Source organism: Chlorocebus sabaeus, chromosome 20 (genome assembly GCF_047675955.1).
Source record: "Chlorocebus sabaeus isolate Y175 chromosome 20, mChlSab1.0.hap1, whole genome shotgun sequence".
In the NCBI taxonomy this organism is placed as follows: domain Eukaryota; kingdom Metazoa; phylum Chordata; class Mammalia; order Primates; family Cercopithecidae; genus Chlorocebus; species Chlorocebus sabaeus.
Window position 1 is genome coordinate 90204206 of NC_132923.1, and position 13840 is coordinate 90218045.

General features: G+C 46.3%; 3 protein-coding genes across 8 annotated transcripts in view; 2 read left to right on the forward strand and 1 right to left on the reverse strand.

The window, feature by feature from the left end:
* Positions 1-3823, forward strand: part of EFCAB14 (EF-hand calcium binding domain 14) — a 42501-nt gene extending 38678 nt beyond the window's left edge. For both annotated transcript variants that reach the window (XM_007978863.3, XM_007978864.3), the window contains one exon: positions 356-3823. In XM_007978863.3, the coding sequence (XP_007977054.1) occupies positions 356-531 (176 nt within the window). In that variant the 3' untranslated portion in view covers positions 532-3823. The remainder of the gene's footprint in view (positions 1-355) is intronic.
* Positions 3824-5387: 1564 nt separating this feature from the next.
* Positions 5388-9291, reverse strand: TEX38 (testis expressed 38). Its single transcript, XM_007978867.3, has 2 exons — positions 7008-9291; positions 5388-6121 (listed from the first exon to the last, which is right to left on the reverse strand). The coding sequence occupies exons 1-2, from the start codon at positions 7204-7206 to the stop codon at positions 5538-5540; spliced, it is 783 nt and encodes a 260-aa protein (XP_007977058.2). The 5' UTR covers positions 7207-9291; the 3' UTR covers positions 5388-5537.
* A 1143-nt stretch (positions 9292-10434) lies between these two features.
* The window catches only part of ATPAF1 (ATP synthase mitochondrial F1 complex assembly factor 1), a 42762-nt gene continuing 39356 nt past the window's right edge, over positions 10435-13840 (forward strand). For 2 of the 5 annotated variants that reach the window (XM_007978873.3, XM_037999400.2), the window contains exons 1-2: positions 10441-10907; positions 13557-13665. In XM_007978873.3, coding sequence (XP_007977064.1) covers positions 10576-10907; positions 13557-13665 — 441 coding nt within the window. In that variant the 5' untranslated portion in view covers positions 10441-10575. Of the gene's footprint in view, positions 10908-13556; positions 13666-13840 lie in introns of all 5 variants that reach the window. The other 3 variants (XM_007978870.3, XM_007978872.3, XM_007978871.3) reach the window with 3 other exon arrangements.

Genomic DNA, 13840 nt, shown 5'->3' on the forward strand with positions numbered 1-13840 from the left:
GAGACCGTTCATTCTTCTGCGATTATCTGTCACTGCTTCTACTTTGGCAGTGTCTCACTGTGTTGCCCAGGCTGGTCTCAAATTCCTGGCCTCAAGCAATCCTCCTGCCTCAGCCTTCCAGAGTGTTGGGATTATAGGTGTAAGCCACTGCACTCAGCCTTTTTTTTTTTTTTTTAAATATTCTTAAGGAATCAAAAATTAGTCTTTCTGATTTAGTGAAATCCTAAACTTTACCATATGGAAACAAAATTTGTGGAGTAGCTTTTTTAGTGTTTTAAATTCAGTTGAGACTACTTTTAACTAAATTTAGCTGTATGTTTAGACATATACATTTTTTGTAATTCATTTTTGACAGATCTTCAGGATTTATTCCACAAGGCTGGCCAGGACGTGGATGGGAAGCTGACCTACCAGGAAATCTGGACCTCCCTAGGTTCTGCTATGCCAGAACCAGAGAGCTTGAGAGCATTTGATTCCGATGGAGATGGAAGATACTCATTCCTCGAGCTAAGGGTAGCTTTAGGTATCTAGCCTCATCAGGCATATTTTAGAAATGGACTGCCTAATATCTACTTACCTAACAACAAAACAACCCTTACTTACCCATCAGTCCTCTAGTCCTCCAAACTACTGTAGCAGATACTTTGCCACCTTTTAACTTGTTTGAAGAAGCTATATAAAAGTTATTTTTTTAAAGAAGAAGACCATTTTACTTATGATGTTCAGAAATCTATGATTTCCTAAAACTAGTAAGATCTTACATTTTAAAATTGCCAGAAAAAAAAATTAAAGCCCTCTTTTTTTCTCTTTCCTTTTTTTGAGGGGAGGAGACCTTATCTTTTAAAGCTGGGAAATGTATATATAGAGAGAATAAGCCACCTTTTATATTTCACTTAAATTTGCCTTAAATTAGCTGCACTTTATAGAGACTCAGAAAATGGCTTTTCTTTAAAAGATAGGCCTTTTCTGTGTGTAAATACTTAAATGAAAGAAAGCATTGTGCATATTGTGTGGAAAGTAGGAAGAATGGTTTTGAACAGGATGTGAACAAATGACTTATTAAAAATTGCTGATCTGGTGTGGGTGGCAGCTGAAACTGCATCCATGTCTCCATAAGGCATCTCTCAAAGACCCAGGCGCTGCCAGGGGGTTTGTCCTGGTAGCTGGAGGAACCGATTTCAGGGAGTAGACCCTGGAGACAGTACTGACTCCAGGCATGGCTCATGGAAGTAGGATTCTGGTTCTTTGTTCCTATTCCCTCAGCTAAACCCAACCTGGGAATCAGAGAGGTCTTGGGGATTTTTCTCATTTTTAGTACTATTTCAGGGTTTATGAGCATAAAAAGTTATCCACTGGGGAGCTCCATTTTCCCCGCTGAGTGAGCTAGATTGCCTTCCCCCACCCACCCACTTAAGTCTGTCTTAAAGCCGTAGCTGGCTCCCACCACCAGTACAATCTCCATTCTGAATGGCAGGGCTAAATTCCCCAGCCACTGTCTCACACTGACCACCCAGAGCTTTAGAAGAGAGCTGTGCTTCTAATTTTGACCCAGAAAACCATACCCCTTGAGATTTTACCTAGAGGCTAATCAAGAGCCTGATATGTTTCTCTGGGGGATGACTAAAGCCAAAAAGGTTGTGAGATGAAACATGTGAAATAATATTCCGTTTCCTTACAATTATCAGCTCAGAAGTAGCTAGAGGCTTTCTATCCAAAGGATGCCAAAGTATAGCAGGGCAGGCCTGGAGCTGGGGCCTTCACATGGTGGTAGCAAGTTTTTCAAATCTAATACAAGCAAGTACAATACTTCCTATTAATGCTTCTGTGGACCTGGCATGAAAGATCCCTAGATTGAAAGAAATAATACCTCCATGTCTCCTGTATGTTGAGTCTAGAATTGCTGTGTTGTTCTTAGAAGCAGTCTTGGGGCAACAACTCGAAAGGAAAAAAAACTACGAAAACTTAACATTGCTATAGGCCAAGTCAGGGAGAAAGTAGAGAAGCTTTCATGCCACAGACTTCTTTAGTGGAGGTCATTTCCTTTTTAATTTTGTTCAGGTTGCCCTTCGGCCAAGGATACAGTCCAGTACCCTTACACATTTAAGGGCTGTTTTTTTCTTTACATGATGTTCAGCTTGGTGTTGACTAACCTTAAATTTTTTTTTCTAGAAGTATTAAAATTTAGTTAAAGCAAAATGAAGTCTTTTCCCATGAATGTGTCCCCTTATCTCATTATAGCTTATGCTCAGTTTCACTTTCTTGGAAAGGTTAAAACAAATTAGCCTGGCACTTTAGGTAACTTGAAAATAACTCTCACCCTTCTGGCTGCCTTCCATCCACTCTCACCCTCCACCTTTTTTTAATATATATACACCCTTACAGATTTTCTAACAACCAAATAAAATTCTAGCAATAAATTGAATTATACTGCTATATTTGTATATACTGTACCATAAATAGTATGTCTGTACCTGGAAGGTATTTTTTTGAAAACTGATTTATATGAAATATACTTGAGGGTAATGTAGCTTGTCCTTTTTAGTTTCAGATTCTTATTCATAGGCAGATACTTTGAAGACACCTTAACTCTTTGTTGTGTGTACTTTTCCCTTGCATCAGATAGCTATATGTGGAGAAATCCATTTTGTTTTTTGATTTATCTTCTGTTCTTCCTTCCTTGTGCTTGTCTGACTAGTATCATCCCTGAGCCAGTATATAGTACCATCCTCTCCCCCTACCAAGTTTGGCAGAGGTGTTTATGCTGCATTCTCAGATCTATGAATATTTTTGTCATCCTGCCTGAGAAAGTACTATATCTTCCAGGCAAAAGTAGGGTATCTTGAACTCCTGAGTTGAGCAGACTCACTGGCTTAAGCGTCCCATAAGCCTATTATTTAGTGTGAATTTGGTACTTTTATTTGTATGTTGTCTTAACTTACTGAGCCTGTGACTTGTATTCAGTGTAGTCAAGCCTCACCAGCCATATCTCATCTCTGAGAGGAAGATTGGATAGTGAATTTGGTTTGGGTTTTGGTTTTAAATCCTTTTACCTTTTCAGTCTGGCAGCTCCTACTGCTGCTTTCCTAAGTTACTCACTGCTTCTTGGTCCTTGTTTTCTTTTGCCTTGTACTATCTCGTATAATGTTTACTAAAAGAGCCTCCCCATAAATCAGAGAGGCAAAAAGGTAGCATAGAAAAAGAAGAACCAAAAGAAGAGAATACCTGACTTCGAGATGACTGTGGTGTCATCTAAAAGGCAGAGAGGTGCCTGACCCTCAGGAATGTGTGTGATGCAACAGAGCTGAAGAGTGGGTTCCCGTCACCTACTGCTGGCCATTGTCCCTTCTGTTGGAGATTCCTTTCTTTATGGTTGCTGTTCATAACCCCTTCAACACCCCCGCTTGCTGGTCCTGCCGGTCACAGTTGAGGATTTTGGCTGTGATGGGCTCATACTTATAATGGCCTGTTGAGTTGTTTTTAGTGACAGGTTTTGTTTGCTGCACACCTCATTGGCTTGCTTACCAGCACCAGCTAGATGTGGTCCCTCTTTCATATCCAAACCGGAACACATTTGGGTATTCCTGAGACTTTATAGAGCGTGTATTGTTTGTTATACGAACCTAACCTACCTTATTGTTTTCTCATATTAAGAAATTTAAATCTACTTTGTTTTAGTGGAGCTATTTTGGTAACATATAAGCAATTTTGGTTCTGTTTAGGGAGAATTCAGGGTTTCCATGACTTGATTTGAGCTTTGCATATTTCATATAAGTAACACAGCCATTTTAATTTAGCTAAATAAAAAAATTTCTTTTTCTCTCAATGTGTCTTGACTAAAGCCTCTCTCACTCCCCTGCGATTTCTAAGGGAAAAAAAAATCTGCTTTGATTTCTATTTTTATGGACGCCTTACGCCTTTTGAAAGCAAGGAGTAACACATGGTGGGCCCAAAGTAATTAAGAATCTGCCTTAAGGACTGTGATATTTGGCCTGAAGAAGCAAAGGCCGCAAGGTTCAGGCGTTATGCATCCAGAGGATGGGAGGGGCAAGGTGAGGCAGGAGTGAGCCCTGCCCCTGTGTCTACCCAAGATGCTCCACTTAGGCCTGTTTTATATTTTGAGAATCAATATAAAAGCGTGTTTGCCATAAATGTTCCACCACCTTTAAAAAAAAAAAAAAAAAAAAAAAGCTTAAAATCTGTTGCTAAAGAGGGGTCATACAGGAGCTAAAGCTTTTTCACATACAGAAAAAAAATAAATTAACTCTACATGTTTGTTTGCTAGATTCTGGATACCTCCTCCCCTTCCCCGCACACAGAATCTGGTGACCTTCCCCCTTAGTCATTATGTAAATGACTATACATAAAGCTTTTATTACTTACAAATATAATGAGAGGATTTGTTCATTTCCAAAAGGAAAGGGAGAAACATATATCCTGTGATAGAGCTGGGCTTTCTTACCTCAAAACTGGAGCCAAATGGCCAGTATTATCTTTGTCTCACCTTTTAGAACCATTTCCAGAAGTACAAACATTATTAATATTCCCATGTGATGGATCTTAATTTTGGGGAGGGGGACATGGATTCCTGTAGGAAAGGTAAAAACTATGGATATATGTCTACTTATAATGTTAGGCAGTTCACTGACCAGCCCTTCCTCCAAGCCAATTCATGGACCAACTTAATGACACCCTACGTACAATCCAAAGCATTCACCAAGCGTTTTCTAACACAACATATCATTAGGGAAGGGGCACTATGGTGTATGGTGGGAAGATCAGTACCTTTGATGATCAATGACTTTCATACCAGTAACTTTGATGAAAGGCAGATGTAGATTTGAGAACTGGCTCTGCAACTAAGAAAGGTATGGCATAAGCCCTTGGAACCTGTCTCTTATCCATAAGAGGAGGATCATGATATCCATTTGGCAGTGTTCTTGTGAGTTGTTAGAAATAATGTACAGAGGCAACCATGTTAGAGCTACATACATCATAGATAATAACAAAGAATGTATTTCATCCCGTAGTGTAGTGTGGCTCACAGGGCTCGTGATGACTCGTTTTGCCTGTGCCATAGCCACTGTAAATCACCATAGCTCACACCCTCAGCAGCTATCACTCTTGTGGCAACTGTGCTTCACATCCCACAGAACACCAGTGCCTTGGGGTACCCAGGCCAGGGCCTGGCACACGTTTTTGTTTTAAATACTGAACAGAGGGATATTGAGTCCATCCACAAGCACTGGTTCAGTGCATCTCCCCACAGCCAACCTCCAGTGCCAGTTCATATTGGTGAGACTCAGCAACCAACTTGGTTTGCAAAGTGACCCCATCAGACAGGAAGGACATTGCCTTCCTAACAGCAAATGAGACACGAGGGAGCCTTGGACTTTTTTTTTTTTTTTTTTTTTTTTTTTTAATTTCATAGCATGACATCCAGGTGGGTCCTGACCTCTGTCAATACCGCCTTCCTGAGGTTAGTTCCATTTCCTACTCTGCACCTGATTCCTGCAGCTCCCACCCTCAGTGAGAGGAGGCTACAATTCTGAAGCAAAAGGCTTGGCATTGAAGCTGTGGTCTTTATGGGCCAGATTCGGGAGGGAATGGAAGAGAACATTCCTTTCAGGACAGGTGGCTGAAGGATAGGAGACAGAGTGGTTCAGCAGCGGGGGTAGGTTGCACAAGGGTGGGGCAAAGGGCACCTCCTGAAAGATGGGAAGTGGAAATGGGGAGCTGGCCTGGGGCTGCTGTGGAGCCCCCTGCAGTGCAGGTTGCAGGGGAGCGGGGTCTTCCGCCTTGGGGTTACTGACTTGGTCAGCATAGCTCCTGCCTTCGGGGATGTCCAACTCCCACAGAACATCTGGATTCTGGACCTCAGTCTCAGTCTTGGTGACAGCAGGGGGAGGGCCCGTGTTGATGGCTGCATTCATGCCGTAGCGCCGTCGCTTGTTAATCCAGTACAACAGTGGGCTGTAGGTGAACGTGGCAGCTCTCATCACCTCCACCCACTGCTGGGCACGCTCTTCCCGCCTCAAGTTCTTCCTCCAGTGCAGAAAGATAATGCACCCTCCAGTTATCACAGAACACAGCCCCAGGAATCCGAAGTACAATGAGACCCACACTAAGGCAACAAGAAAGAAAAAGAGGCATGCTGGCTGATAGCTGTAGCTTGGGGCCTGAACTGTTTCTCATTCCTCTTTCACTTAACCCATTCATCAATCACTCCATCCACTTAACTACTCTCACCATTCCTTCCCTCCCTCGTTGACTTGCCTCATCATTCTCTTATTCAGTCAAAGCTAGATTTCCAGGGAGCTTACGCACCACCTTTAACTCTTTATAGATCAGAAAAGCTATGTCTAGAGGGGCCATGTGCTGCCCAGGCTCAGTCAAGCCTCTGATTCCTAACCCAGGACCCATCCAATCCATCAGACTGAGAAGTTTCACTATGGGCAAGTCCATCAAGAAGTAAAAGTTCACCAGCACTTTGTAAGGCCCAGGCGGGCAGATCACCTGAGGTCAGGAGTTTGAGTCCAGCCTGGCCAACATGGTGAAACCCCATCTCTACTAAAAATTTTAAAAATAGCCAGGTGTGGTGGTGCACGCCTGCAGTCCCAGCTACTTGAGAGGCTGAAGCAGGAGAATAACTTGAATCCAGGAGGTGGAGGTTGCAGTGAGCCTAGATTGCGCCACTGCACTCCAGCCTGGGCAACAGAGCAAAACTTCATCTCAAAAAAAAAAAAAAGTGAAAGTTCATCAGTTGACAGAGCCACCAATGTCCCATCCCACTCCATTCAGCTGTGATGGTCCTGGGCTATTGATAGTATCTTCTCTGGTTGATCAGAGCATGGTCTTTGCCTTAAACGAATCCTTAGTTTTCTAGAGTAGACTATCTCCTAACTGCTTAGCTCTCTTCCATGCAGCCAGGCACTGTCCCATCCATGCAAAGTGTTTGTCCCCAAGCCCTAAGGCACAAGTCCAGTGACAGGGACTGGAGGAGCACTTACTCCCAGGGAAACGCAGGTCCTCCTGTTGGGAATCCATATGGCTGAGCTTTGGTACCTGGCCAATGGCTCTGGGGAGAGGGAACTCACCCACCCATCTGCCCAGCCAGTCAGCCCATCTGCCCAGCCAATCAGAGTCTCCAGAATGCCCAGGCCCTTTGTTCTCTAAAGGAGAGGTCACTGGGTTCTGAGCATTGGGCATTCTAGGGGTAGTGCTTGTGAAGTGGTCCTGGGTTAATGGAAGGAGGGGACTTTATCCAGTGGCATTTTTTGGGTGGAGTGTCTCTACTACTTCTATCAGAGACTGGTTCACCTATTGAATTGTCTGCCCCTACCCCTTATGGTGAACCCACAGAGCAGACCCCAGGAAAGGGCCGTCATCCCTCAGGGATTTACTGATGTTGCTGATCTTTAGGGAACAGTTGATGGGATACCTGTCCCCAGTGAGGAATGTAACAAGGAACACACAGCATTGGGCAGCCCTGTTCTCAAAAAGTATCTAACCAAGTTGCAGGAAAAAACCTGCTCAAGGGAACCAAGTGGTCAATACCTCCTTCTTTGGCTCCAACAATCTGTCTTTTATTTAGTTACCTTCCTTCAAGTGCTGACAAGTGTTTCCCAGGCACCAGGCCCTGTGAGGCTCCCCACCATCTGGCCTGTATCTCCTGCTAGCCTTACTTCCCTCCTCATCCTCCACACACCTTTCCTTTCTGCCTAGTCCATACTCCTGAACAGACCCTGCTCATTCACATCTCTGGAGGTGTGCTCATGCTGCTCCTTCACCCAGGAGTGCCCCTGCCCACTTTCCCACCACTGAACACCTACTTATCCTGCAGGACTCAGCTCAGCTCCCCTACTCTGTGACAAACTGCCCAGAATCATATCATCTCCCATTTGAAGGAACTTTGAGAGTTGTCTAGTTCATCTCACACCATCTGGTCCTACCATCAGGACCATGCTTGACTCTTCGGGGTAGATTTTTCCCTACACAGCAACTAATCCCCTTGGACTCAGTACTCACTTGAGTCAGGAACTTGCTCACCACCTCCTGAGGCAGCTTGATGCATTTATGGGCAGCTCAGTTAGAAAGCCCTTCCCTAATTAAGCTTAAGTCAGCCTTCCCAGTAGGTTGCACCACTGCTTGTAGCTCAGCCTCTTGGCACCATTTTAATGACTCCCCTCTTTATAGTCCTCCAGTGTGTGACTTAGGGAACTATTTAGCACAGAATTCTCTCCAGGGTCCACTTACTCTTGCTCTCCTCCTATATCACTGGCCCCTACTTTCCATTCTCCTTTGCTGGTTTCCCCCTTTTCCCCTGATCGCTAAATGTAGGCATGTCTAGGGCTCAGTTCTTAGTGCTCTATCTACATTCATTCCATCAGTTATCTCACCCAGACCCCTGGCTTTAAATATCACTATACACTGACAGCATACAACTGTATCTCTCCAGCCTGGAATGCTCCTCAGAACTTTTAGACTCATACCCAAATACCTGGTTGACATCCCTCCTTGCCAGTCTGTTAAATTATCTCAAACCAGTATGTCCAAAACCAAACTCTGATTATCCATCCTCCAAAGTCTACCTACAGCCTTCCTCCTCTTCATAAGTAGCATCTCTGTCCTTCGAGTTGTTCAGGCCAAAAACCTGCAAGTCATCCTTGACTCCTTTCATTCTGTCACACCCACACTGACTCCACCAGCAAGATCTGTAGGCTTTTATTTCAAAATACAACCAAAATCTGGCCACTTTTTTCTCTCACTTTAGTCCAAGTACCACCATCTCTCACTTAGATTACTGTTCTCCCTGTAGGGTGACCAACATCCTGGTTTGCCCAAGACTGGGGTGGTTCTCAGGACATGGGGCTTTCAATGCTAGAGCTAAGAAAGTCCTAGGCAAACTAGGACAAATTAGTCACCCTTGGGAGAGTTTCCATCCTTGCCTCCACATACCCTAAATTCCACCAGCAGCCAGCATGATCCTTTTAAAAAGGATCATGTTGCTCCGCTGCTTAAAACATATAGTAACTTCCGATCTCATTAGATTTAAAATCAAAGTCCTTAACCAAGGCATGAGCAATCGAACTAACCCTCCCTATACCTTCTTGGTCTCATTTCTACCGCTGTGCCCTCATTCAGACTCAATAACCTCCTCATCAGGGCCTTTGCACTTGCTGTTCCTCCTACCTGGAAGGCTCCTCCCCCAGCATTCCCACATTACCTTCAGGTCTCTGCTCAAGCGTCCCCTTATCTCTCTCTCTCTTAGCCTGATGTTTTTCAGCACAGCATGTAGCATCACCTAACATTATATGTTTGTTTATTGTCTGTTTCACTCCTCCAGAATGTAAGCTCAATGAATTAATATAAACAAGGATCTAAGAACTTCAGATAATGATAACTGCTATAAAGAGAATGAAACAGAGCAATGGGATAAAGACTATAAAGAGATGGGGGGTTTGTCATTTGGGTCCCTTGAAGGTGCTTACATGTGAACTGAGCCCTTAGATGATGAGGAGGCAGCCACATGCAAATCCACAGAGAAAACAGCAAGTGTGAGGAGTGTGAGCCAGGTATGGGCTGGCATACTTGAAGGACTTACTCATCTTCCATTACACTGTTCATCGCACAGGGCAGGGCTCAGGGCTGATCTCCATGAGCATAGGTTGGATTGAGCAGAGTTGAAGGCTCTGCCCTTGTCCCGGGAAGGGTTTCAATCAGACAAAACCCAGACAAGAAGGACCTGATGATGAGTACTGTCCCAGAGAGCCCACTCCAGGACTGGCCCCATTCTGTGAGCAGGTGGGACACAGAGATGTTGATGTCACTATCCCTGACCCCAGGACCTCGCACCTGGTTCACACGGTAAGGAAGATTGTGGCATTTGGGTTGAGAGAATGGAAAGAGAGAGGATTCCAGGGGTCAAAAAGGGCCTGAATAAGGACTCTTCAAGGAGTAATCCTGGTGTTTCTTTGGGAGAGAATAGGTCAGTGTGGCTGGAGTTCAAGGAGGATGTCAGGAAGCAGAGGAAAAGGAGGCTTGGGAGGCAGCTGTCATCTTGAAAAGAGCTCAGCTCTCGGGTAGAACTTGAACAAGTCACATAATTACTCTCGGCCTCAGTTTCCTGATTTGTTAAATGAAGATAATACCTGCCACACAGAGTATGAAGCCGATCAGTGTCCTGCACATAGCAACCTCAGTAAAGAGAAGCTTGCTGCTGTGATTATAGTTGATGAAGGACCTTCGATGCTGAAGGACGGACTACTGCAGCGAGTACCTGGCACTACAGCAAGTGCCAGGGGCAAGCACCGCGAGGACCTGGAGGTCCGCTGGCTTTAGAGAGCGGACTTGGCGCGCAGAGGCTGCTGGTCCCAGAGGGAGGAAGGGCGTTGAATTTGGGCAGCCTCCCTGGAGGAGGCGGGCCGTGGCTTACACAGGGCGGCGAGAGCGCGCTGTGCCGGGGCCAGAGCGGCGCGCCCCCTCCTTCCCGCCCCGCCTAGCCGCTCTCCTGCTCCCGGAACGTTGGGCGCGCGGAACCTCGGTGCCGGAGCGCGGGCGCGGCGCACTCGGAGCGGGATGGAGAGGGCGCGCGGGCCGCGGGCCGAGGCCGACGCGCCTGAGGAGGAGGAGGCGGGGGCGGCCATGGCTGCTGTGGTGGTGGCGGCTGCGGGTGGCGCGGGACCGGCGGTCCTGCAGGTGGCCGGTCTCTACCGGGGCCTGTGCGCGGTGCGCAGCCGCGCCCTGGGCCTGGGGCTTGTGTCACCCGCGCAGCTGCGCGTGTTCCCAGTGCGCCGCGGCTCGGGCCGGCCCGAGCAGGGCGCCGACGGCAGCGGGGTCGGGGCTGAGGCCGAGCTCCAGGCCAACCCTTTCTACGACCGCTACCGCGACAAGATCCAGCAGCTGCGCAGGTGCGGGCCCCGGCTGGCTGGAGGCGGGCAGGAGGCGGGAGGAGGGGCGGCCCGGGCTGCTGGGCCTTAGGACAGCCCTGTGAGGTGGGCACTGGTACTGTCCCCACTCTTCAGATGATGTAGCCAGGCTCCACGTGGCTAGGTCACTTGCCCAAGATCACACAGCTAGTTGGTGTCAGAGCTGGGAGTCTGCAAAGCGCTGGCTCGTTCCACGTTTGTCTGTGCTTTGGTTCTCCAAATGCTAAGGTAGACTCTTAAGACAGCCCTGAGGCAGGCAGCTCAGACACCTGTCCTCATTATAGAAATGGGAAAACGCCTTCTAGAGAAGGGACTTGACTTGCTCAAGGTCACATATTAAGACAGCTGAGGCCCTTGTCTGCAAGGAAAGGCGATTGGGGATAGGAGGAGGGCATCAAAGACTAGTAGTGTCACAGTCGGATCACCCATTGAACCCTCTTAAGATAAGGGGACTGAGGAACAGCGAGAGTAGGAGACTTGCCAAAGGTCACACAGCTCTTTGGGATTTGTCTGACTCTGAGTCCAGGGTCCCTAACACCACCCCTTAGCTTCCAGAGGGAAGGCCCTGGAGCTTAGAGGGGCTTGAGGTGCATGTGAGGGGCTATAGGAGAGTCTGAAGAGTTCAAGCGGGAAGAGCTAAAGGAGAACAGAGGTGAAAATTAAAGGGGCTTGGGAGAGAATTTAGCAGGGTAAGAACGAAACCAAAGAGTTATGAAAGGAAACCAAAGAGTACGGTAAATTCTTTGAGTTCTGTCTCATCTCTACTTCCACTGCCTTAATTTACTCCATCATCATCACTTGGGCTGTTGCCATTATCCTCTAGTGTTCCCTACCTCCATTCCTGGACCCCTTTACCCCAGTTCCTCTCACTGCTACTATAGTGATCTTTCTTGCCATTTGAAACAGTTATGCAGTAAATGAATGAGTATTCTTGCTCTCCTTCCAGCAGCATTGAGATAGTCTCAAGTATTTGTCATCTTAAAAACCTTTCCTTGATATACATTCCCCAACGAGCTTCTCTCGTTGATCTGTATTTGATCTCTTTTACACACAAGCATCCTGAAGAGTTGTCTGCTCATACTTTGAATACTTTATCAGCATCCATTCATTCTTACCCACTCATGAACAAATGAATAACTGGTTTTGCCCTCCTTTCCTACTGGATCATTCCCATCAACATTTATACATACTGTTGTCCCCCCACTGACCTCTAAATAACATCCAAACTCCTTAATGTTCCGCACAAGTTCTTCGCACCCTAGTCCCCGCCAGTGTCTCTCTAGCTTTATCTATTAGCAAACTTCCTTTGAAAAAAAATGGAGAGGAGGGGATGTTCCAGGTAAGGGGAGCAGCAGCATAAACAAAGGTACAGAGGCATGAAACCACCTTAACATTTGGGGATGTTTGAGCAAATTTTCATCATAATACCTGTTGCACTTTCATTTGTTTACTTTTATGCCTGTCTCTCCCACTAGATAGTGAGCTCCTTGAGGTAGGGAGTCTGACTCATTTATTTCTATATCCTCAGATCCCAGCAAGAGCTTCACTGCCCAGGCTGTCCCTTGCCCTCTCTACCCCTTCACTATGGCAGGCCCAGTTGCAACTGTGGCCACTAGCAGGGTTGACCCTGGTCCTGGTACAGCCCCCAGGGCTGCTTGCCGCTCTGGCCAGGCAGGTGCCATGCCCTACTAAGCAGAAACCCCTGGTGTGGCTCTTTATTGAGGAGGAGCTGGCCCACTACAGAGAGAAGAAAATCAGCCCATCTACATGACAGTGAAAGCAGTGGTGTTTTATGTCACCTCCAGAAAGGAATTTTATGGAAGAAGGGGCCACCTATAATGCCTTGACCAGGAAAGTCCACCAGAGGGATAGCCAAGATGTCCCTGGGTCCTACAGACCTCACCTATGAAATTCTGGGTCTCATGGCCAAAGAGCTGGAATCCCTGGATGATATCTTCACCACAGTGTACAAAACCAAATATCCCATGGTTAGCTACACAGCCTGAAGAATTCTTAATAGGGACAGCACCCCAGCCTGGATTTCAAACCTGAAGACCAACTCCATTTTGACATAAAGAATGTGTTCCGATGTTTCACCTCCAAGAGCAGCTTCTTTGGAGGGTGGGTCAGGGAGACACTAAGATGCTAAATCTTCTGCAAACTAGGCTGCCTAAAGCCTCTGAATCACCAGGATCTGAATAAAACAGATGTTTAACCTAGTTGGGGGGACATATTTTCAAGAACCGGATGTATTCAAGTAAAAGCTTGACACCTAGTAAGGAGGCTGTAGGATTCTTGCCTGAAGAGGTGATCCAGCAAGATGACCTCAAAATTCTAAGTACCCTAAATGTACGTACCTGAGGGACTAAGCCCTGTGTAAACCTAGGGAACAGCCTGCAAAAGAAAAATGTTACACAGGCCCCTTGAGGATTAGCAACAGTTGAATAACAGGATTTCTTTTTCCGGTTTCTTTATTTCTAGGCCTATGCCCAGTTCTTACTAACTGAAGGCAAATTTTTCAACCTCTCTGAATGGCAGTGTCCTTTCTCTGTAGAGGTGGAAAGTGATGCTTTATTATTTTAGAATCCAAGAAGACCCAGTTGGTTTACCCTTTGGTTTACCTCTGATCAGGTCTGACCCAGCTGCTTTTGAGTCCCGTCTGGAGAAGCGCAGTGAATTTCAGAAGCAGCCAGTGGGGCGTTCCAGGCAAGGTGATTTTATCAAATGTGTGGAACAGAAGGTAAGACCTGCCCCCATTGGTGGTGTTTGCTTACCAGCACTCCTTTAACCTCCTTACCCTGGCCCTTATCCTTAAAGTTGGTCTGTTGATGGGTCAACTGGGTGAACTAAACATAGTCTCTCCCAACTCCGTTTCCATCCATAAATGTTTATCCTGCTCTTTCTAGACAAAGTAC

Excerpts from the sequence above, each read along its gene's own strand:
- TEX38 (XM_007978867.3), bottom strand. The coding sequence starts at position 7,206 with ATGCCCAATGCTCAGAACCCAGTGACCTCTCCTTTAGAGAACAAAGGG. Across the intron at positions 6,122-7,007 it reads GGACCTGCGTTTCCCTGGGA|TGTGGGTCTCATTGTACTTC; the intron begins GTAAGTGCTCCT and ends TTGTTGCCTTAG.